The sequence below is a fragment of the Peromyscus maniculatus genome, chromosome X (genome assembly GCF_049852395.1).
Source record: "Peromyscus maniculatus bairdii isolate BWxNUB_F1_BW_parent chromosome X, HU_Pman_BW_mat_3.1, whole genome shotgun sequence".
NCBI lineage: Eukaryota > Metazoa > Chordata > Mammalia > Rodentia > Cricetidae > Peromyscus > Peromyscus maniculatus.
The window spans coordinates 37,082,613-37,106,264 of record NC_134875.1 but is presented as its reverse complement, the minus strand read 5'-3'; the positions used below and the strand labels follow the sequence as shown (position 1 = coordinate 37,106,264).

General features: G+C 42.2%; 1 protein-coding gene across 1 annotated transcript; it reads left to right on the top strand.

The window, feature by feature from the left end:
* The first annotated feature begins 6,796 nt into the window (after positions 1-6,796).
* LOC143266841 (homeobox protein Rhox13-like) lies at positions 6,797-11,038 on the top strand. The gene is made up of 3 exons (XM_076561591.1): positions 6,797-7,240; positions 7,924-7,969; positions 10,805-11,038. The coding sequence occupies exons 1-3, from the start codon at positions 6,879-6,881 to the stop codon at positions 10,922-10,924; spliced, it is 528 nt and encodes a 175-aa protein (XP_076417706.1). The 5' UTR covers positions 6,797-6,878; the 3' UTR covers positions 10,925-11,038.
* Positions 11,039-23,652: the final 12,614 nt, after the last annotated feature.

Here is a 23,652-nt window from a genome sequence, read left to right as displayed (position 1 = left end):
CTGTAGAAAGGGGAGGAAATGAACAGTCTCTGGGGCACCCTGAATGCATGATTGCTTACCTGCTTCAAACCAACCCTGTGAACAGCACATTGGGAAATTTATCTCAGAATCCGGGGTTGGTATGGATGCAGAAGTCAGGTGTCTGTCCTTAGTAAGAAAAATCACTCACGTTCAAATTTCTAAGTTGCTTGCATATGTTACAGGGATGGGAGGGCTTAAAGGAGTGTTGGTTTGAAACAGCCAAGCCAGGAACACTGAAGATGAGACACAAAGAGTTTCTGCTATCAGTAGGACAGTAAAGCTGTCTCACACTGATAAAGACAGGGCTCCCAGCTAGTGTGGGCAGTCCAACCAGGCCACCAAGTCCTTCAGGAAAGCAGACATGGCACTATTGTCTCCTTATATAGCCTGGCTTCTACAGCAGCTAATTGTGAGAGGGAGTAAAGTCTGTGTCTAAGAGAGCCTCCCATTTCAGTGTTTCAGGGAAGCCTTTCATAACCACACAGGAGATAAGGAGAAGAGGAAGGACAGTTGCAGCTGCTTCTTGGTGACTGAGAAGAATGAGAGCTGAGGATAAATAAAAGCACCTGGAACAGCTGATATGTCAGAGGACACATGACCACCCAGTGTCTAATGGTGACCAGACAGTCAAGGCCCACAACTCACAAAGCCCTAGTCAGGGATGGACAAAGGGGCCTGTGGTGGGAGGGGGTTGAGCCACCCCTGACTAGGTGGGCAATAGGTGAACAGAGCATGGTCATATGCTTGGTGTGGGCTAGACCATGTGGACCGTGGGACCTCCAGTATCTCAGCCTATGCTAACACAGAGAACTAACCCATCTTCTAACAATTACCTCAGCCATTGTCCAGACTCTGCCATGATCCTATTAAAAACAAAAACCACGAAATGACAGATCTCAGAGGTCTTTTAAATTTTGGGAATGTCACCTACTCTGAGGAGTCACTAACTTTTCCTCAGTTCTGCCCCTTCCTGCAATTATTCATCGTAGAGCTTGAATCCAGAATTGCTTACTCCTCCTGTCTTTCACCTTCACAGCTGTGAGACAGGTTTGGAGCCAGTACCTAGGGTCAATCTTTCATGTCCTCAGGTATCTGGGTCACCCTAGGACTTTGGTCAAGCACAGCTATGTAGAGCAAGGTCTCCATCAGAATGAGCTTGTGAATACCAGTGGAATTCAGCCCTGTTGGGAGCACAGTCTCTCAGGAGGATCTTGCCCTGGCCTACCCACATATTTGCCATCATACTGGGCTCTTCAAGACAGCACATCCAAGATTGGGGCTTTTTGTTTAAAGGACTTTGCCTTAATTTAATAAAATGATTTACCTGGGCTCAAGGGCCTGCTGAGTTTGAGAAGGTCTTTGTGTTACTCCCTGTAACTGAAATTGAACAGTCCAGCCTTACCCAAAACTAGAGGTGTCAGCTAAGGAGCAACCCAGAGCCACAGGTTCCGCACCCCCACCCCATACACACTCACTGCATTTTTTAAAGTACTCCCTGCTCTTTCAGCCCTAACTTGCTTCAGGCTAGGCACCTCAGAGGACAAGCCTAAAGACACTGAGTCTATGCAGGCCAGAATGTGATTGGACACATTGTAATTACGTTGAGTGTCCAGAAGACAAGTTTTCTGGATCAAGAATCAGAGCTGTACCTGTGGCTCCAGACAGTGAGGACGTGGCTATAAAGCTTCGGAACTCGGGTCTGATTGAAAGATTCCCTGCACAGAGACTCGTCAGGGCTGCAGCCAGTGTTTAAACAGGATGCTGAGTCCAGGAGCTGATGAGCAACAGGAAAAACAGCATGGTCAGTAAAATGGTTCTGACTGGACTTGGGCAAAATCTGGGAAGCAAACCTGTTGGAATGGCCAGTGGCCATGCACTTCGATTACCAGGCTCTGCCGGTGGCCCCTCTCCAGGCTTTCCAATGATCCATGGCCAAGATGCTCAGATTTTTATCTTTGTGTTTTTCTCTCTAGCCGGTGAGAATACAGTGGTCCTGAAGCCTGGAGAGAAAGGAGGCAAGAGAGGGCTTGTACAGAGCGAGCTTGCTCAGGGTGAGCTTGATCAGGGTAAACTTGCTCCAAGCAAGCCTGCTCAAGAAGATCTTGCTCAGTCCGATCTTGCTCAGGAAGCCACAGGAGTGGTAGAGGAGGGAGAAAAGGAAGAAGAAATGGAAGGAGCACATGCTGGCGATAGTAGTTCTGGCCCCATGGACAAGGGGATCCAGGCAGAAGGTGGCCATAGCAGCAGTGTTCAACAGCAGCCTCAGCAAGAGTCGGCAATGCCTGAGGGCACCAAGAGTCTCCAGGTTGGGGAATTCCAGAGCCACACCAGATTCACCCAGTCTCAGCTGCAGGAACTGAAGCGTCTTTTCGAAGAGAATCACTTCCCCAGCTTTCAAGTAAGGTAAGCAGAACACCCTGCTAGGCGCCTGGTTTTTAGGCAGTGCATCCAGGCTGTCCTTTGGTGCTCCATGAACCCCTCATTTCCTCTAGAAACAAAGCCACCATGTCTGGACCCTCCAGCAGAAATTGGATTCTGTAGTAGGAAGATGTGCCCTAGTCCAACTGGAAAGACTGTGTTCTGTTGCCTCTTTAAGTGGCACTTGAGTGGGAAATTGAGACAGTGCTTTTTCTAAATAAGTCTCTGTAAGAATGAGTGAGAAGCCTGAGGTGTGCCTGGGAAAATGCAGGAGGGATTCCAGCTCAGATTAAAATTTGACTAACAGTTTACATCGTGGAGGCTCTCTTAATGAAGCTTTACATGTTAAGTACATGGACAACATACCTGTGTTTGGCGGGTACCCTTAATTTTGATCCCTGAAAGAAACCTGTTACTAAAATAAGTCGCAGAGTAGGTATGAGGAATACTGTATGTGTGCCAGTTGGAGTGTGTGTTTGTGTGTGTGTATGTATGTGTGTGTCTGTGTGTGTGAGCACGTACACATTTAAAAGGAATCAGAATATGTCCTTATATAGAGTGTTTCCACCACAAGGCCTAAATGTTGGAATCTTTTAACTTCAGGAAGGCTCTTACAAGATCTATGGGTGTGACGGAAGAAGATTTGCAGGACAGTATATAAAAAAAATAATGTTTTGGAAGGACTCCACATCTTGTGATGTTGTTGTCTAGAGGATAATTATAGCAGAAGAGTGGGACCCTGAAGTTGTATCCCAAGGACGCCAGACAAGTCCAAAACCAGGCTAGGCTCAAGATGATGAAAGACCTCCATTTTCTCAGGCAGGAAATGCCAACCTGGACACCTGAAACATAAGTTGCCTCGGTGCATTGTCTGTCCCTTGGAGGACATAGTGTGTTCTCCATGACGTTCTGAAGGCTGTGCAGCCTGCATGCCTCACTTAAGTGAAGAGACCATGTTCTTGTCCACTTTCAACTCTTTCACTCTGCTTGTCTCAGAAAACCTTTTCTCAGACTTCTTGCTCTGCTTTGTAAATGTCACATGCTTGGCAGGGTTCTGAACCAATACTGGGACCAGGGACCTCAAATGGTCCATAGCCCTTTTACCTGTCTTTTGTTGATTATGAATGTGAACTCTGCTCAGCATTACAATCAGCCCTGGCTTTTCCAGACCACATGCCCACAAGGAAAAAGGCCTATAGACAGTATGCTTGGAGGCTAGGGAGGAAGCATAGAGCAGGAAGAAGTGCCCTTTGTCTCATAAAATGTGCATTCTGCATACTCATAAAAGGCTATCACCATGGAGCCTTTGACAGACAACTATGGGCCTTGAGATAGTTCTCCCAGGTTCCAAAAGAACTCTTTTTGATACTTTTCAGCACACAGCAGGGACCAGGAACAACCCACGCACTAGATCTGCATCCTCTTCTGAACAAATGCATTAAAAATATCAAATAATAGAGTGAAGAGTCAATATTCTAGGTCTGTCCCACAGCTGAAGGACTGGGTATGGTGGTCCATGTCCGCAGGGGGTTCATGGGGGTGTTTTGACTGGTTCCATGAGAACAAAAACCTGTTGCTTCCAGCATTCTGAACAATCAGTAAACACTTGCGGTACGTCTTTAACCATTCTTGGGGTTAGATAGATAAACAGTTCCTGGGCAATCAGAAATGTGGTGCTTTTCTAGGGGAGTAGCTCTGTCCTGTAGCACAGGGATGGAATCCATATATGTTCTAAAATGTTAGTAAAATTGAGCCAGTGTACATGGTTACAGGATGTGTTCTTCAGTGGTGGTACACTTCAGTGTACTAAAGCAACCCTTTCTTCTGTTTGTAGGAATGGTTTAGGACCAGGAGAGCCATTTTCAGGAGAAGCAATAGAATGGTGGTGCTGATCGATGTTCTGGTCCCCAGAACAACGATCCCTGAAGATTTTGGAGCAGCACATGAGTGCCACCTCTGTTGTGAGCCAGATGACCTGGAACCTGGCCCTGCCCACAGTGTGTCGGCCACACATGCTGGCCATGACATCCTTTTCTTCCCTGCAATTATCTCAGCAATAAAGAGGTGGATTCTCAGTATGTTGGTTCCATTTTTTTAGGATACTAAACTATGGGTATAAGTATTTGAACCATAGTAACGTATTACAGAAATGGCATTTATGGCAGGAGGAGACACTGGTAATCTGTGGTCACTATGCCTTGCTGAGTGAGAAAGATTTTCAGGTGCTATGCTGCTTCATGCTGACTCAACATGGTTCCCTGTCCCCTTATGGTCTTGTCAACTCACTCCACCTCTGTGGAACAATTATTTCTAATGTCAGGTGGGGCAAGTCCCCGGTACAGGACACTGTGTTTCTTCTATTCATGGCTGTTCCCACCCACAGTCAGGGTGCCAGTCCCAATAGCCAGAAGAACAAGCATCCACCTCAGAAGTCAGTTCCTGAGAGCAAAGGGGGCACCAAGGCTGTGCAGCTTTGTGATCTGTGTACAGCATATGTCACATCTGGTGCCCTGAGTACAGTGTGTGTCAGTAACAGTGCCTGGTGTACAGCCTGTGCCAGGTCCAGTGCCCCAGGTACAGCCTATGCCGGTTCCTGTGCCCCAGGTACAGCCTGTGCCTGTTTCTGTGCCCCAGGTACAGCCTGTGCATGTTACTGTGAGCATGTACAGCCTGTGCCATTACAGGACCGCATGTCCAGCCTGTGTCAGTTCTGACGCCCAGTGCACAGTCCATTCCAGTTACCGTGCCCAAAATGCAGCCTGTGCCAGCATGGGGGTCCTGCTGCTGCCTCTGTGACAGGGCTACAGCTGAAGGAGTTGGAAAAGCTTTTCCAGAGAAATCACAATCCAGTGCTGAAGAAGGGTAAGCACCTTGTGTGGCTTCAAGTCCTTTCATAGGGAACAAGCTGGTACAGAGAGGACTCTGGCTCCTGGCAGCTGTTCTTCTTGTCTTCATTTACTGAAAAGTTCAGATTACATTTTAAAGTTTTATTTTGCCTTAACAGACATCTATAGACTATTCCATCCAAACTCTGCAGAATACACATTTTTCCCATGGAACTTTCTCCAAAATAGATCACATATTCTGAGACAAAGCATGTCTGAACAAATACAGAAAAACAATTCTTTACCTGATCACAATGGAATGAAACTACGGAGGTGGTGGCACACTCTTTTAATCCCAACACCCAGGAGGCAGAGGCAGAGCGATCTCTGTGAGTTTGTGGTCAGCCAGGTCTACAAAGTGACTTCCCAGACAGCCAGGACTGTTACACAGAGAAACCCTGTTCCAAAACACAACAACAAAAAAGACAGAGAGTGCAAATAAATGATACATAGGAGAGCCCTGGAAAATGAAGCATAAGCCAAACCCCAAATCAGGAGATGAAAAGAAATCAAGATCAACACAGGAATTATTTAAATGGAAACAAAAATAACAATAAAGAATCAATGTAACTAGAAGTTGGTTCTTTGAAAAGTATGAGTAGGCAGACTAATCAAAAGACAAAGATAAGGATATTAGAGACTCAGATTAAGGGACTGCATCGACATCCTCAGTGATAAGAACTGAGGCAAATATTACAAGGGGAATTTAACAGATATTATGAAGCTATTATAATCGGAGGTAATTATTTCTTAAGCAGATCATTTGTCTTTTGAGAGGACAAATTGTCTTTTGTTTGGTTTTCGACAGTGCCATTAACTAGAATTATATTCAAACCCAGTTCCAAGATCTTGATGTTGAGCATGAAGAAGAATGGCTAGCCAGCATTCAGTGTACTAACAGACACTCTTGAACTATTATGCTCTATTTTGATCATATCCACTTAGTTCTAAGCCCATTCTCTGAACAGCAGTGGTAGGTGGAGGGTGAGGTCCACAGAAATTTTCTACATGTTCACGCAAGGGTCCTGTGATCTGTGTGTGTTCCCACCTTTCTCCTATACTCTCTTCCCCAATTATCTTGCAATGCTACACAATTCATCCTTCAGTGTCATCTTTACAACCTAGGAGGCACAGGCAGTGTGCATGCAGGCTAAAACTCATTCTACATGTATGCCCTGGAAGCAAGGTTTAACTTCCCAGGACCTTTCACAAGCCTGTTCACAGTGGCTGCCTCAGTTCCTCATCTTTGTGCCAAACCCACCATTTGTGCACCAAAGCAAATACCACCTACCTCCCCAAGAGGTCATAAAGCCCAGAGCAGTCAGTCAGGGAGGGAAAAGCCTATGGCGCCCATCTGCAGAGGAGCTTGTTGAGGTCAACCTGGAGGAATGTGGAGAAGTGTGGAGCATGCGCAGAAGGACGCATTGACGTCACCCTTTCCTCAGGCCTTCCCTTGATGACCGATCAGTAGTTGAGACTGACTGAACAATAGGCCTTGAGTGTGGGCATTCCTGGGGCCCCACTTCTCTCTGTGGCTTCGGCCCACTACTAGTCATGGCCAGCAAGAATGATACTGGTGAGGAGATAGCTGAGGTCCCCACCTTAGAGGCTGCCTTGGCGATGGTGGGTGGCAACCCTAGTGGAGGAGACACCTGCTGCATATTTGAACTAAATAACGGAAGCCGCCAGTTCCGTGAGGGCCAAAACAACTCTGAGGAGAATAGTAGGGACCCGAACTCCTCTTCGTCAGAGCATCACCAGGAGGAGCCAAGGCCCGCAACCGAGCCTGTGATTAAGATTCCAAGGCGCCGTTCCTCACGAAAGCATCGGCGAACCACATTGCAGTTCACATTGTGGCAGGTGGAGGAAATGGAAAAAATGTTCAAAGAAACCCAGTACCCACATGCGCTTGCCAGGTATGTGTCTGCCACCAGGAGCTATCCCCAACCACCCTGTTGTCTCAGGTTGAGATGTCCTTTTGTTCTTCCAGGCCATGGTTTCCTATCATCCCACCCAAAGCCACTGCTGTCTTCTCCCTCAGTGGTGGGTACAGGAGGGTACCTCGTGTAGGTGTAAAAGTCAGTATTAGCTCGTAGTGTTGAGCCGAAACAAGTGTACATAGTCAACACCATGAGATTCCTGTCATATTTTAATTTCTGTAAAATATAGAAACATGAGTACAGTGTGCCAAAATACTCACTAGTGTAAAGTTCACCAGTGTTAAGGATTTACACTTTGTTGGGTGACCTCCTCACCAGTAGCCTGGTCATCTTTTCAGGGACTGTGTACCTATCCATCAATTCCTTTCGGTTTCCCTTTCCCTTCCCCTGGTGCTGTTTTTTAATTTAGTACAATTTGCTCACTGCATACTTTGGCATTTATATTTAAATTTTAATAGTGTGTTAAAATTAAAATCTTTATTGTTTAGAAACTTTTATAAGAGGTGAAATCATTGGAAAAGCAAGACTAGTTCTGAGAAAGAAAGTTAAATGGGGGTGTGAGGGAGCACAGCAATATTAAAAAAGCATAGATATCATTTATGACTTTGCAGTTCATGTGAAACATTGCCTGCTAAACATTTGTGGTTTTCTTTCCACAGAAAAGAACTTGCACAAGCTTTGAATATTCCTGAAGTCAAAGTGAAGGTCAGTAAATCCAAGCAAAGACATTGAACAGTCAATCTATAGCCTTCCTCATGTCTTCAGAAGCCTTGTCCTAGGCATTTCTTTTATTTAAGAATTTTTTCATTTTACATACCAACCACAGTTTCCCCCTCCTTCCCCATCTCCTGCTCTCATCCCCACTTCCTCCCCAAACTCCCACATCCACTCCTCATAGGTGGTAAGGTCTCCATTGTGAGTCAACAAACCTGGCACATTCATTTGGGGCAGGACCAAGTCCCTCCTCAATGCATCAAGGCTGAACAAGGCATTGGGTTTTTGGGGATTTCCCTAGCACCAGGTTTCTCCCTAAACCCATAATGGCTCTCTCAAGATATCTCTTTCATTGTGCTCCCTTTCCATTCCTACTCCAGCTTGGACATCCAGATCCCTCATGCTCTTATCTCCCATCCCATCCATTCAAACCCCTACCCAGTTTACAGAGATCATATTTGTTTTCTCTTTTTGAGGTGATCCATGCATGTCCCTCTTTGGGACCTCCTCTTTACCTGACTTCTCTTGGGTTGTCGATTGTAGCCTCATTATTTTTTGCAAGAGAGGTTGATGCGCTGCATCTCCAGAGAGGTTGATACATTGCAGCTCTAGAGAAGATGGTGCATTGCAGCTCTAGAGAAGTTGTTGCACTGCAGCTCTTGAGAGGATGAGGCACTACAGCTCTACAGACTGGTGCACTGCAGCTGTAGAGAGGAAGATGCACTGCAGCTCTTGAGATGGTGCACTGCAGCTCTAGAGAGGATGGTGCACTGCAGCTCTAGAGGGGATGATGCAGTGCAGCTCTAGAGAGGATGATGAAGTGCAGCTCTAGAGAGGATGATGTACTGCCGCTCTAGAGAGGATGGTGCACTGCAGCTCTAGAGAGGATGGTGCACTGCATCTCTAGAGGGGATGATGCAGTGCAGCTCTAGAGAGGATGATGCACTGCACCTCTTGAGAGGATGAGGCACTGAAGCTTGAGACTGGTGCACTTCAGCTCTAGAGGGGATGATGCAGTACAGCTCTAGAGAGGATGATGCACTTCAGCTCTAGAGAGGAGGATGCACTGCGGCTCTAGAGAGGATGTTACACTGCAGCTCTAGAGATGGTGAACTGCAGCTCTAGAGACTGGTGCACTGCAGCTACTGAGAGAAGGTGGACACAAGGCACAAGAGAAAACACCCACGGTCTCCTGTTTGCAGAATCTTGAGTGTGACTCTTCAGAACCCTTATTTCTGATTTCCCCTTTCCTCTTACAGACGTAATAGGTAGGCTTTAGGAATCAAACGGGGAACTCTGACTTAATGTGAGCCCACATGAGTCAGCCACCGGGGCTTTATTTGAGTTCATGGAGGCATCAGGATGGTAGTAGGGCTTCTGGTCCTTTGGTTGGTCTTCTTTAGATTATAAATCCACATAATAGGCAGGGAGAGAAAGTACATGGAGTCACAAATGTGCAGTTTGAGAACTTCCCAATACAATGGCCCCTCATTCACTAGGAGCCTGAGAGGATGGTGACATGTCACAGGTAACTGTGACTGTATTTCCATAGCTAGACCATATTTAGGAAGAGCTGATTTATGACTACTTTCCCCACACTGTTGTGGACCATCTTACTTTTTACCTTTTGAAGAAAGGTGGGGTTTAGATGTCCTGGTGATGCAGCAGGACCTAGTGTGCCCTCTGTGCTGGACAGGATTCTGGAAATATAGCTGAAGCAGAGATATTATGCTTCGTCCTGCTCGTGGAGAACATTTTATAGCAAGAAAGAACATACTGTTCAGATTAACCATGGGTGGAAGTTACCTTTTCTGCTGAACTCCTGGAGATGGCAAAGGTTTCATTGTCCTGTATGTCATTTAGGTTAAGTTAGTCAACTTTCACAAACACTGGAGACTGCAATGTCAAACCATTGTCCAGGCCCTCTCTGCCTACAACCTTTTCGCTCTCCTGAAATTTCAAGAACCAACAATCCCATTGGCACCTTTGAATGCTATTTTCTTTCTAAAAATATCCCATGCTTGTTTCTGTTGATTATCTACTTCATACTGAAGACTGCTTTTACAAACAGAAAGCTGTTCCCCTCCATACGCCTTTAAAATGTGCTGACATTTGGTGATCTGTTGCTGGAGGGCTTCTCTCCAGGTTCCCCAAGCCCCGCAGTCCCACAACCCACGTATAAAATAATCACTCAGACGCTTATATCACTTATAAACTGTATGGCCGTGGCAGGCTTCCTGCTAACTGTTCTTTTATCTTATATTAACCCATTTTTATAAATCTGTACCTTGCCACGTGGCTGGTGGCTTCCCAGCGTCTTCACATGCTGCTTGTCCTGGCGGTGGCTGCAGTGTCTCTCCCCTCAGCCTTCCGCTTCCCAGAATTCTCCTCTCTCCTTGTCCCACCTACTTCCTGCCTCGTCACTGGCCACCAGTGTTTTATTTATATAGAACAATATCCACAGCAGTGATCTACAATCTCCGCCCAAACAAGCGGAATGTATCACTAGTGGGGAGGGTACTCTACAGCTGATGGTCAAATGTCAGAATGAAGACTTTCCTTTACCCAGTTACCATACATTGAATTAACATCAAGGAACAAGTCGTAAGCTAAGCTTTCCATACAATAAAAAAGAAACCACTGAAGTGTTTATACTGCTGGAAAAAGACAGAATCATGGCGTATTGCAGAAGTTGACACACAGCTGATATTTGCTTTTATGATATGAATAGAAAGTCAGTGTTATATGTCTTAAAGTGGGTTTTTATCTCCTGGCTCTGGGGTGAAAGCCAATGCTAAATCCAATCCTGTCTTCCTCTGATTTCAGACATGGTTTGTCCATCGGAGAGCAGAAGAGAGGAAGAGTGAGAGGTCTGTAGTATTACAGAGCATACCTCCTCGTACTGAAAAGGTCCTTATCCTTAGGGATAGGGACTCCTATCCCTAGAGTGCAATTTTTGTTCATGAGCTAAAGGGAAATCTGGTGATACATGTACTCAATATACAGCTTAACTAAAATTCAGCACTCATGTTAACAATAAAATCATGAATTTCCAAGTTATTTAATTTCATATGCTTTCTGGGGTTTTGTAGTATATAGATGTACACTCTTCAGGAAATGCCTTTTAAACAAAATTTCAACTTCTGTTTTTTGGGGGTGACATTTCTAAGTCATGAGTATTACTTGCACAGATGACTATTCCCTACACATGTTAGTTGTGAAACAGTGGATCACTTAAGCCTTCTTGACTCAGGCTCACTTGATCCTTTGAACAAGGGATTCAATAGTAACCCTACAAATAAGGAATCTAAGGAGAAGGTGGGCATAGATAGTATTGATGGTGGTGATTACTTTTTATTTGGGGAGGGGTCACAGCAATTCTTTCTTTTTTCTTTTAATGAAAATAGATGTTGAATAGGCAGGAGAGACAGAGGAGTGAAGTGGGATTTTGTGTTTGCTTGGTTGGTTGGTTAGTTGGGTGGTTGGTTTAGTTTGGTTTTTTTATTTTATTATGGGGGAGGAATGATGCAAGGGTGAAGGGAGGATATGGAGGACTGGGAAATGAACAGATTTGGGGTGCATGATGTGAAATTCACAAGTGTAGCTAGAGTTTTCCTGCCTTGCCCACAGTCAGGACAAATCTCTGTCACTCGCCAGTCCCACAGCCGCTCAGACCCAACCAAGTAAACACAGAGACTTATATTGCTTACAAACTGTATGGCCGTGGCAGGCTTCTTGCTAACTGTGCTTATAGCTTAAATTAATCCATTTCCATAAATCTATACCTTGCCACGTGGCTGGTGGCTTACCGGCATCTTCACATGCTGCTGGTCATGGTGGCGGCTGCAGTGTCTCTCCGCCTCAGCCTTCCGCTTCCCAGAATTCCCCTCTCTCCTTGTCCCACCTACTTCCTGCCTGGCCACTGGCCAACCAGTGTTTTATTTATTGACCAATCAGAGCAATTTGACATACAGACCGTCCCACAGCACACAAGGAATAAAGATTTTGTGTGTGTGTGTGTGTGTGTGTGTGTGTGTGTGTGTGTGTGTGTGTGTTGAAAACATACAGGCTTTTAAGGAATAATAATAAAATAAACAATAGCCAAGCTGTTGTGGTACATGCCTTTAATCCCAGCCCTCAAGAGGCAGAAGCAGGCAGATCTGTATGAGTTCAAGGCCAGCCTGGTCTACAGTGTGAGTTCCAAGAGCACCAGGACTACACAAAGAAACCCTGTCTTGAAAAACTCAAAATAAATAAATACATACATGCATATATACATACACACATACATAAAACAAAAAAACCAACATGTTAGAATAGAACAAAATGTTGTAGGTCTGGAGTCACTCAGAGATTCACTGTGACCATGAATAAATTTAAATTAGCACAGGCTGTATTAAATAAGAACTTGTGCCAGATGCTCATGACACCAAGACTACAACTGAGATCACTCCCAAGTTGCAGCCCCTGGTCATATTAATCCAAGGCATATAAAGTCAAAACCACAAGATTACATGTATTCTGTCTACATGTAAGCATGTTCTTATTTTAACATATATGTCTTGCAGTTGTCCCGGTCATTGAGCAGAGTAAGCAAGTTGGATTAAAAAACAGAAATAGTAGTTAGTCCTATGAGCTATTGTCTTGCTAGAACAGCAGATTTTACAGGATCAGTCAGTTTAAGAACAGTCTTCAATGTCTTGGACAAACGGGGGAAGAAGGAGCTGCTAGGACACAGCTTGTACAAGCTAGGAGCTTGCATGTTGGAGGCATTTTTGGTATGGGTCTCTCAAGCATAGTAAGTCTAAACTTTCAATGTAATGATAACCATTACATTGCCCCCTTGAGTAGTTTCATGAGTCAAATATCTGACTCTGTGATGGATACCTGTTATTTTTTTTTATTTTAAAATACTATTCAGCTCTACATAACAGCCACAGATTCCTTTAATCTCTCCCTTCCTGCCCCCCTTTCCCTTCCCCCCAGCCCACCCCCCATTCCCACCGCCTCCAGATCAAGGTCTCCCCCGAGGACTGGGATCGACCTGATAGACTCAGTCCAGGCAGATCCAGTCCCCTCCTCCTAGATTGAGCTAATCGTCCCTGCATGACTGGACTGCTACTCACATCACCAGTGAGGCTACCTGGAAAATGGGACCCCAAGAAAGACACAGAGAAATGGATGAGATCTACATGAACAGCCTGGACATGAGTGGGAGCAATGAAGCATGAGGGTCGAGGGAAAGAGAGCGGGAGATCCTAGCTGGATCAAGAAAAGAGAGGGAGAACAAGGAATAGGAGACCATGGTAAATGAAGACCACATGAGAAAAGGAAGAAACAAAGAGCTAAAGAGGCCCACAGAAATCCACAAAGATACCCCCACAAAAGACTGCTGGCAATGGTCGAGAGACAGCCGGCACTGACCTACTCTGGTGAAGGGATGGCCAAACACCCTAATAGTTGTGCCATAAACCCCATCCAAGGACTGAGGAATCTGGATGCAGACATCCACGGCTAGGCCCCAGGTGGAGCGCTGGGAGTCTAATTAGTGAGAAAGAGGAGGGTTTATATGAGTGAGAATTGTTGAAACCAAGGTTGGATAAAGCATAGGGACAAATAACCGAATGAATGGAAACACATTAACTATGAACCAAAGGCTGAGGGGCCCCCAACTGGATCAGGTCCTCTGAATAGGTGAGACAGTCGATTGGCTTGATCTGTTTGAGGGCATCTAGGCAGTGGTACCAGGTCCTGGGCTAGTTGCATACCTGTTATTTTTAAAGCTTTTTGATAGAGGGAAAACAGTTTCCTTTAGACCAGAATTCCAGCCTTTGGTTGAGGATAAAGGGTGAGGAACTAAACTCTCTTCTGTAACTGCTTCTCAGCTGATATTAGGATGTTCTTGTCAGGAACACTGAAGGCTGTAAAGCAAATCAAAGGCCAATGTTAGGCGTTCAGGAAGTGGACAGCATTCATCAGAAGCATCTGGTTTGCTGTGGAGACAAGGAGAAATTACATTGGCTGGACTGGTTCACATAAGCTTTCAGCAAGTCCAAGGCTCATGGCCTTTGAAGCAGTTTGTTGTCTGCAGCCCACTCCTGATGTCTGTTGGCTGGGTGGAAATCTGGTGGTACAGATGTAGACTGGGGACAGAAGTTAAAGTTTGGAAATTTAAAGGAGGATCTTAGATGTGAACTTTCTCCTCAGTAATAAGCAGCAGGTAGGGAAGCATAGGCTATTGATTGAGAGGAGTACCTATCTGGAGTCCATTTGATGTGTGACATGTGGATCCAAGTTGTGTCTTTTTATAGCTTATATGGATTTTTAAAATTTACAACAGATAAAATTTTAGATACATTACTATTAATGTTGTTTCTAATATGTACAGAAATCTGAAATGTAAAAAATGTAGTAGACTCATGCCTTTGACTCATAGTAAAAGCTTGAGGACTCAAAAAATACAAAATCAAACACTTGAACACCTTTTCCCAGAGGGCTGAAATTTTGTATATGTAAAAGAAAGAGATGTTTTTAGCACAATAAAATGCATCTTTAAGTCTCTTGTTAGAAAACATCTTGACCAAGATGATGGTGAAATTACATGGCTGTTATCTTTTTTTTTAATCCTGTCTTTTTAACAAGTGCTGAATATATTGTAGTAAATTAAGGATACTCACACACATATATTTAATTATTAAGCCTTTTTGTAATAAATTTTTAAGTTAACCATTTTCTTGTAGATTTTATAGATCTTTAACCACACACAATAAACTTTAAAATCTTAAATTACAGAAAATGTACTGAATAGTTTTGCAAACTGTTTTTTAAAAAAATTGACATGTTTATTTATTTTTTAATTTTATAATTTGATTTAATTTTACATATCAGCCACAGATTCCTCTGTCCTCCCTTCTGCCCCACCCCCATTGTACGCCTAGCCCACCCCCATTCCCATCTCCTCCAGGGCAAGGACACCTCTCTGGATTCAGCTCCACCTGGTAGATTCAGTCCAGGCAGGTCTAGTTCCCTCCTACCAGACTGAACATAGTGTCCCTGCATAGGCCCCAGGTTCCAAACAGCCAGCTCATGCACTGAGGACAGGTCCCAGTCCCACTGCCTGGGGGCCTCCCAATCAGTTCAAGCTAAACAACTGTCTCAATTTTCTAGAGGGCCTGAACCAGTTGGGGGATCCTCAGCTATTGGTTCATAGTTCATGTGTTTCCACTAGTTTGGCTCTTTGTCCCTGTGCTTTTTCTAATCTTGGTCTCAACAATTCTCACTCATACAATCCCTCCTCTTTCTCTCTGATTGGATTCCTGGACCTCCACCTGGGGCATGGCCATGGATCTCTGAATCTGCTTCCATCAGTCATTGGATGAGATTTTTAGCACGACACTTAGGGTGTTTGGCCATCCTATCACCAGAGTAGGTCCATTCGGGCTTTCTCTCAACCATTGCCGGTAGTCTATTGTGAAGGTATCTTTGTGGATTTCTGGAGACCGCTCTAGCACTTTGCTTCTTCCTATTCCCATGGGGTTTTCATTTATCATGGTCTCTTTTTCTTGTTCTCCCCACTCTGTACTTGATACAGATGGGATCTCCTGATCCCCTAAGCTCTCTTTCCCTTGAACTTTGCCCTTCATTACACCCCCATGTTCAGTTTGCTCATGTAGATCTCATCCATTTCTCTGTCATTGGGCGACCCATGTATCTTTCTTGGGGTTCTGTTTTCGAAGGAGCCTCCCATGAGTTGTGAGTAGCAGTCTAGTCGTCCTTTGTTTTACATCTAGTATCCTCCTAGGAGTTAGTACATACAATGTTTGTCTTTCTGAGTCTGGGTTACTTCACTCAGGATGATTTTTTTCTAGATCCATCCATTTGCCTGCAAACCTCATGATGTCATTGTTTTTCTCTGCTGAGTAGTACTCCATTGTGTATATGTACCACATTTTATTTATCCATTCTTCAGTTGAACGGCATCTAGGTTGTTTCCACATTCTGGCTATTACAAACATTGCTGCTATAAACATAGCTGAGCATGTGCCGTTGTGGTATGATTGAGTATTCCTTGGGTATATGCCCAAGAGTGGTATAGCTGGGTCTTGGGGGAAATTGATTCCCAATTTTCTAAGAAAGTGCCATATTGTTTTCCAAAGTGGCTCTGCAAGCTTGCATTCCCACCAACGGTGGAGGACAGTTCCCCTTACTCCATATATTCTCCAGCATAAGCTGTCTATCGTGTTTTTGATCTTAGCCATTCTGACAGCTGATAGGTGGTATCTCAGAGTCATTTTGATTTGCATTTGCCTGATGATTAGGGATTTGAGCAATTCCTTATATGTCTTTCAGCTATTTGAGCTTCCTATGTTGAGAGTTCTATTTTTAGCTCTAGCGCATTTCTTAATTGGAATGTTGGGCATTTTGATGTCTAATTTCTTGAGTTCTTTATATATTCTGGATATCAGCCCTCTGTCAGATGTGGGATTGGAGAAGATGTTTTCCCACTCTCTAGGCTGTCGCTTTGTCTTGTTGACCATGTCCTTTGCTCTACAAAAACTTCTCAGTTTCAAGAGGTCCCATTGATTGATTCTTTTTCTCAGTGTCTATGTTACTGGTGTTATTTAAGAAGTGATCTCCCATGCCAATGTGTTCAGGACTACTTCCTAATTTCTCTTCTATCAGGTTGAGAGTAACTGTATTTATTTTGAGGTCTTTGATCCACTTGGACTTAAGTTTTGTGCACGGTGACAGATATGGATCATATGGATCTATTTGTAGCCTTCTACATGTTGACATCCAGTTATGCCAGCATCATTTGTTGAAGATGCTTTTGTTTTTCCATAGTACAGTTTTGGCTTCTTTGTCAAAAAGTGTATGTTCATAGGTGTGCAGATTAATGTCAGGGTATTCAATTCGATTCCATTGTTCCACATGTCGGTTTTTATGCCAGAACCAAGGTGTTTTTATTACTATAGCTCTATATTAGAGCTTGAGGTCAGTGATCGTGATGCCTCCAGAGTTATTTTATTGTACAGGATTCTTTTAGCTATCCTGGGGTTTTTGCTTTTCCATATGAAGTTGAGTATTATTCTTTCCAGGTCTGTGAAGAATTGTGTTGGTATTTTTAAGGGATTGTATTGAATCTGTAGATTGCTTTTGGTAAGATTGCCATATTTACTATGTTAATTCTGCCTTTCCATGAACATAGGATATCTTTCCATTTTCTGACATCTTCAATTTTTTTTTTCATGGACTTAAAGTTCTTGTAATATAGGTCCTTTACTTGCTTAGTTAGAATTACCGAAGGTATTTTATAATATTTGTGGCTATTGTAAAGGGTAATGTATCTCTGATTTCCTTCTCAGCCTTTTTGTCAATTGTATAAATGAGGGCTACTGATTTTTTTAGTTGATCTTGTGTCCTGCTATGTTACTGAAGGTGTTTATAAGCTCTATCAGTTCTTGGTTGAATTTTTGGGGTCACTCATGTATACTCTCATGTCGTATGCAAACAGCAAAAGCTTGACTACTTCCTTTCCAATTTGTATCCCCTTAATCTCCTTATGTTGTCTTATTGCTCTGGCTAGAACTTCAAGTACTATATTGAATAAGTATGGGGAGCACGGACAGCCTTGCCTCATTCCTGATTTTAGTGGAATCACTTTGAGTTTCTCTCCATTTAATTTGATGTTGGCTGTTGGCTTGCTGTAATTGCCTTTATTATGTTTAGGTGTGTTCCCTGTATTCCTGATCTCTCCAATACAGTTATCATGAAGGGGTGTTGGATTTTGTCAAATGCCTTTTCCGCATCTAGTGAGAGGACAATGTGGTTTTTTTTCTTTCAGTTTGTTTATATGGTGTATTACATTGACAGACTGTTGTATATCGAACCAACCTTGCATCCCTGGGATGAAGCCTACTTGATCATAGTGGATAATTGTTTTAATGTATTTTTGGAGTCTGTTTGCCAGTATTTTATTGAGTATTTTTGCATCAATGTTCATGAGGGAGATCGGTCTGTAGTTGTCTTTTTTTGTTGTATCTTTGTTTAGTTTAGGAATCAGGGTAATTGTAACCTCATAGAAGGAATTTGGTAATGTTCCTTCTGTTTCTATCGTGTGGAACAATTTAAAGAGTATTAGTATTAACTCTTCTTTGAAGATCTGGTAGAATTCTGCATTGAAACCATGTGGTCCTGGACTTTTTTGGTTGGCAGACTTTTAATTACTGATACTATTTCCTTAAGTATTATTGGACTATTTAAATAGTTTATCTGGACTTCCTTTAACATACGTATATTTTACCTATCCAGAAAATTATCCATTTCTTTTAGATTTTCCAGTTTTATGGAGTAGAGGTTTTTGAACTATGACCTGATGATTCTCTGGATTTCCTCATTGTGTGTTGTTATGTCCCCCTTTTCATTTCTGATTTTGTTTTTTTGTTTTGTTTTTCATTTTTTTATTTTACAATACTATTCAGTTCTACATAACAACCACAGATTCCCTTGTTCTCCCCCTTCATGCCCCCCTCCCCTTCACCCCAGCCCACCCCTCATTCCCACCACCTCCAGATCAAGGCCTCTCTCTGTCTTTTGGTTAATTTGGATTAGGTCTTGTCTAGCTTGTTGACTTTCTCAAAAAACCAACTCTTTGTTTCATTAATTTTTTGTATAATTCTCTTTGTTTCTATTTTATAGATTTCAGCTCTCAATTTGATTATTTCCTGGCATCTATTCTTCCTGGGTGATTTTGCTTCTTCTTGTTCTAGAGTTTCCAAGTGTGCTGTTAAGTCACTAGTGTGAGATTTCTCCAACTTCTTTATGTGGGCATTTAGTGTTATGAATTTCCCTCTTAGCACTGCTTTCATAGTGTCCCATAAGTTTGGTTATGTGGTATATTCATTTTCATTGAACTCTAGGAAGTTTTTAATTTCTTTCTTTATTTCTTCTTTAACCAATTGGTGATTCAGTTGAATATTATTGAGTTTCCATGAGATTATAGGTTTTCTGTAGTTTTTGTTGTTGTTGAAATCTAACTTTAAACAATGGTGGTCTGATAAAACACAGGAGGTTATTCCAATTGTTTTGTATCTGTTGAGATTTGCTTTGTGGCCAAGTATGTGGTCGATTTTAGAGAAGGTTCCATGGGGTGCTGAGAAGAAGTTATATTCTTTTTTGTTAGGATAGAATGTTCTGTAGACATGGATTAAGTCCATTTGAGTCATAACATCAGTTAAGTCCTTTGTTTCTCTGGTAAGTTTTGATTTGGCAGATCTGTCCAGTGGTAAAAGTGGGGTGTTGACGTCTCCCACTATTAATGTGTGGGGTTTTGTATGTGATTTAAGCTTTAGTAAGGTTTCTTTTACATATGTGGGTGCCCTTGTGTTTGGGGCATAAATGTTCAGAATTGAAACTTCATCTTGCTGGATCTTTCCTGTGATGAGTATGTAATGCCCTTCTTGATCTCTTTTGATTGATTTTAGTTTGAAGTCTATCTTGCTGGATATTAGGATGGCTACACCCTCTTGCTTCTTAAGACCATTTGATTGGAAAGTCTTTTCCCAGCCTTTGATTCTTAGGTGTGTCTGTCTCTGAATTTGAGATGTGTTTCTTGTATGCAGCAGAGAGATGGGATATATTAGTCTGCTTTCATATCCATTCTGTTAGTCTGTGTCTTTTTATAGTTGAATTAATTCCATTGATATTAAGGGATATTAATGACCAGTGATTGTTCTTTCCTGTTATTGGTTTTTGTTTGTTGTTGTTATTGTTGTTGTTGTTGCTGTTGTTGTTGTTGTTTTGGTGGTAGTGTGTGTGTACTTCTCTGCTTTGGTGTTTACTGCTGTGGTGTTTACCGTTGCCTGTGTTTTTGAGGGTGTATCTGACTTCCTTAGGTTGGAATTTTCCTTCTAGTGCTTTCTGTAGGGCTGGGTTTGTGAATAAGTATTATTTAAACCTGGCCTTGTCTTGGAATGTCTTGTTCACTCCGTCTATGATGATGGAAAGTTTTGCTGAGTATATTACTCTAGGCTGGCATCCATGGTCTCTTAGTGTCTGCATTACATCTGTCCAGGTCCTTCTGGCTTTCAAAGTCTCCACTGGGAAATCGGATGTTATTCTGATGGGTTTGCCTTTTTAAGTCACTTGGCCTTTTTCTTTGCTGCTCTTTATATTCTATCTTTATTCTGTGTGTTTAGTTGTTTAATGTGGCGAGGGGACTTTTTTGGCGGAGTCTAGTCTGGTGTTCTATAGGCTTCTTGTATCTTCATATGCATTTCCTTCTTTAAGTTGGGAAAGTTTTCTTCTATGATCTTGTTGAATATATTTTCTGTTCCTTTGAGTTGGTATTCGTCTCCTTCCTGTATACCTGTTATTCATAGGTTTGGTCTTTTCACGGTGTCCCAAATATCCTGGACAATTTGGGTCATGACTTTGTTGGCTTTAGTGTTTTATTTGAAAAATGAATCTATTTCTTCTACTGTGTCTTCAATGCCAGAGATTCTCTCTTCCATCTCTTACATTCTGTTGATTATACTTGCATCTGTAGTTCCTGTTCATTTACTCAGATTTTCTATTTCCAGCATTCCCTCTGTTTACGTCTTCTTCATTTTTTCTATTTCCCTTTTCAGGTCTTGGACTGTTTCCTTTATTAGTTTCATAGCTTTTTCATGGTTTTCTTTCAGGAATTTATTGTTTTCCTCTGATTTATTTGTCTTTTCCCCTAGTTTTTTATAGCGTTCTTCCCATTATTTGTTTGTCTTTTCCTCAGTTTCATTTTTGATTTCTTCTTTAAAGGCCTCTAGCATCTTCATGATGTTATTCTTAAGGTTGCGTTCTTCTGTTTCTTCCATTTTGTGATGCTCAGGTCTTGCTGTTGGAGGAGGGCTAGGTTCTGGTGATGCTGTATTGCTCTTTATTTTGTTGTATGTACTTGTGCCTGGATTTCTGCCCATCTCCTTGTAGATTCGTTCTTGGTCTTATCATCACTCTTGGTCCAGACAGAGCTCTCTGGTCTAGATGGGAGCTCCAGGACAGATGGCAGCTGGGGCACTGCTCACCTAGTTTTACAAACTATTAAGGTGAAGGTATTATTAAGGTATTATTGAGATAAAGTTTATATTTTTGCAAAAGTCTTAGAGAGTTCAATGAAACCAGTAGTCTGTTTTTTTGTCTGTTTTGCTTTGCCCTCTTTCCCCTGTCATAAAATCTGGTAGCTTCTCTGACTCAGGACAGAGAGGAAATGTTGTTTGGTTTTAGACACATGCTTGGATTTGGGAAAGGAGAGCCATAATCCAACTCCAGAGCCAGCTTTTTAATAAAGCAGAACAGCATAAAACAATATTTCAGTATTATCCATATCTAAAAGATACCCAAATTCCTGTAAAACAGAATCCAGTAACGGGGATTCCTGGTTATCAAAGCAGCCAGGGCAGGCAAATGAGGCAGCAGCCACTGAGACAGTAGCCTCAATGATGGTTCTCCCTTGCTGGATCTGACAAAATGAATAAAACAGAAAACTCTTTAGAAAAAATATCCATGAATGAGTTAAATGCTACAAAATATACTATTCAAACAGCTGTTTTCTTTATTAAATGCACTTTGCATAGAAGTTATTGTAGTTGAACAACTTTAACAAAGTGAAAACTTGAAATTTCTTTTAAATATTACCATTTTAGAACAGTCATTCATGTATGTATAAACTGCTCTATTTATCTTTGACTGGTTATCTGAATTAAAAATGGTAATTGCAAGTTAAATTGAGAAAGCTACTTTGTGCTGACATTAGAATTGCCAAACTAATTCTCAAAAGTGTATGTTATCTGAATTGATATTCATATTTTCTGTCCATTTTACCCTACACCATGTTTTTAATGCCTAGCGGCATTATGTTGATATGTATATTCAATGTTTTCAAGGACATCAAAAGAACAACAGGAAATTCAGGTAAGTGAGGCAAAGGTATACAAGAGGTAAGATATATGCTAGTATTCAGATAAACATAGTGAGGTATAAAATTAGACAAGAAGTCAATTTATCCCAGATTGTAGGAAAGGAATGGCTTTCCTGGAGACAGATACATTTAAAATTGAAAGTAGTGGGGCTAAACAATGGAAAGCATTGTGAAGTAGTCAGAAATTCCAAGGAGAAAGCATGTGCCAACTCACTAAGGCAATAGCACAGGCAGATAATCTGAGGACAGGAAAGTGCCCCAGTGCTTCTGAATGATGCAAGCCTGAGTGTCTGTGGAGCTAAAGGGAAACAGAAATCCTTCACAACAACAAATACAGCACTGAAATAAATAAACAAAAGCCTTTCATCCAGCAACAACAAAAACTGCTCAAAGGAAAACTGGTAAAATGTGCAACAAGCAAACCAAGTTTCTCTATCAGTATGATAACATCTTCATCTATATCCTTAAATTTACACTCTCTGAGGATGTCTGCGGCCATATAAACATGACCTTTCCAAGAATCAACTTGAGGAAGGGTTTCAAAAAATCATTCTGTTCAACTCTGCCACAGCTGTGTCATTGGAATGAAAGTGAATGACCCATGCAGAGCCAGTAATATGAACCATTGGCCATATTGTGCCTTCAGGGGAATTGTATGACCTTCCAAAAGCAATCCAAATATGTAAATGTTATAGGACCCAACATGTAAACCATGACAGACAGAGCAATTGTTTAAGGCCACAGGGGCTGTATTCAGAAGTCCAAATGTGTGTGTGTGTTCTGAATCTGTGAACTTAAGCAAAAGCAGATAAGACTATTGGAAAAATGACTTGCATTTTACTCAAAGGAGATTATTTTTCTTGTCCTTCTTGTCTAACTATACACATACCCACATATGTGTATAATATATATATATATATATATATATACATATATATATATAATAGGTACTTCCATACTAATAACATTACAGTATTTTTAAGCAATCTAGAGGTACATTTCAGCATACAGGAAGACATTCACAGAAGTTGTCATATATTTACCTAAAAAATCCCAGGACAGGCCATGTGTAAAATGAAGAATGCCATTTGTAATATCAATTTCAGTCATCCTATGTTCTATTCAAACGCTATTATTTGATATTTTTCTAGCACAATAAGCAGAGATTAGCTGACCAGCACATTCTCTGAGTAGGGAGGGTCAGGTCTGGACCACCCTATCTCTGGGGATATCTTTCTGTATGCTGTGAATGTATTGCTCTGAATGATTGTTAATAAAATGCTGATTGGCCAGTAGCCAGGCAGGAAGTGTAGGTGGGATAAAGAAAGAGGAGAATTATGGGAAGTGGAAGGCTAAGTCAGGAGATGCCTGCAGCTGCTGCTGCCACTGGCATGAGAAGTAAAATGTAAAGATACCGGTAAGCCATGAGCCATGTGGCAAAGTATCGATTTATAGAAATCAGTTATTTTAAAATATAAGAACTAGATAGCAAAAAGCCTGCCACAGCCATACTATAGTGGTATTTTATTTGTTCTGAAATGTTATTTTCATTGTATGCTAATAAATAAAGTTGCCCAGGGTCAGAGCTATTAGAGTCATAGCAAGAGCATGGTGGTGGTGGTGCACACCTTTGATCCCAGCACTTGGTAGAATAGCTAGGTAGATCTCTGTGTGTTCAGGGATACAGCTAGCATTGGAGACATACGCCTTTAAGACCTGGAGG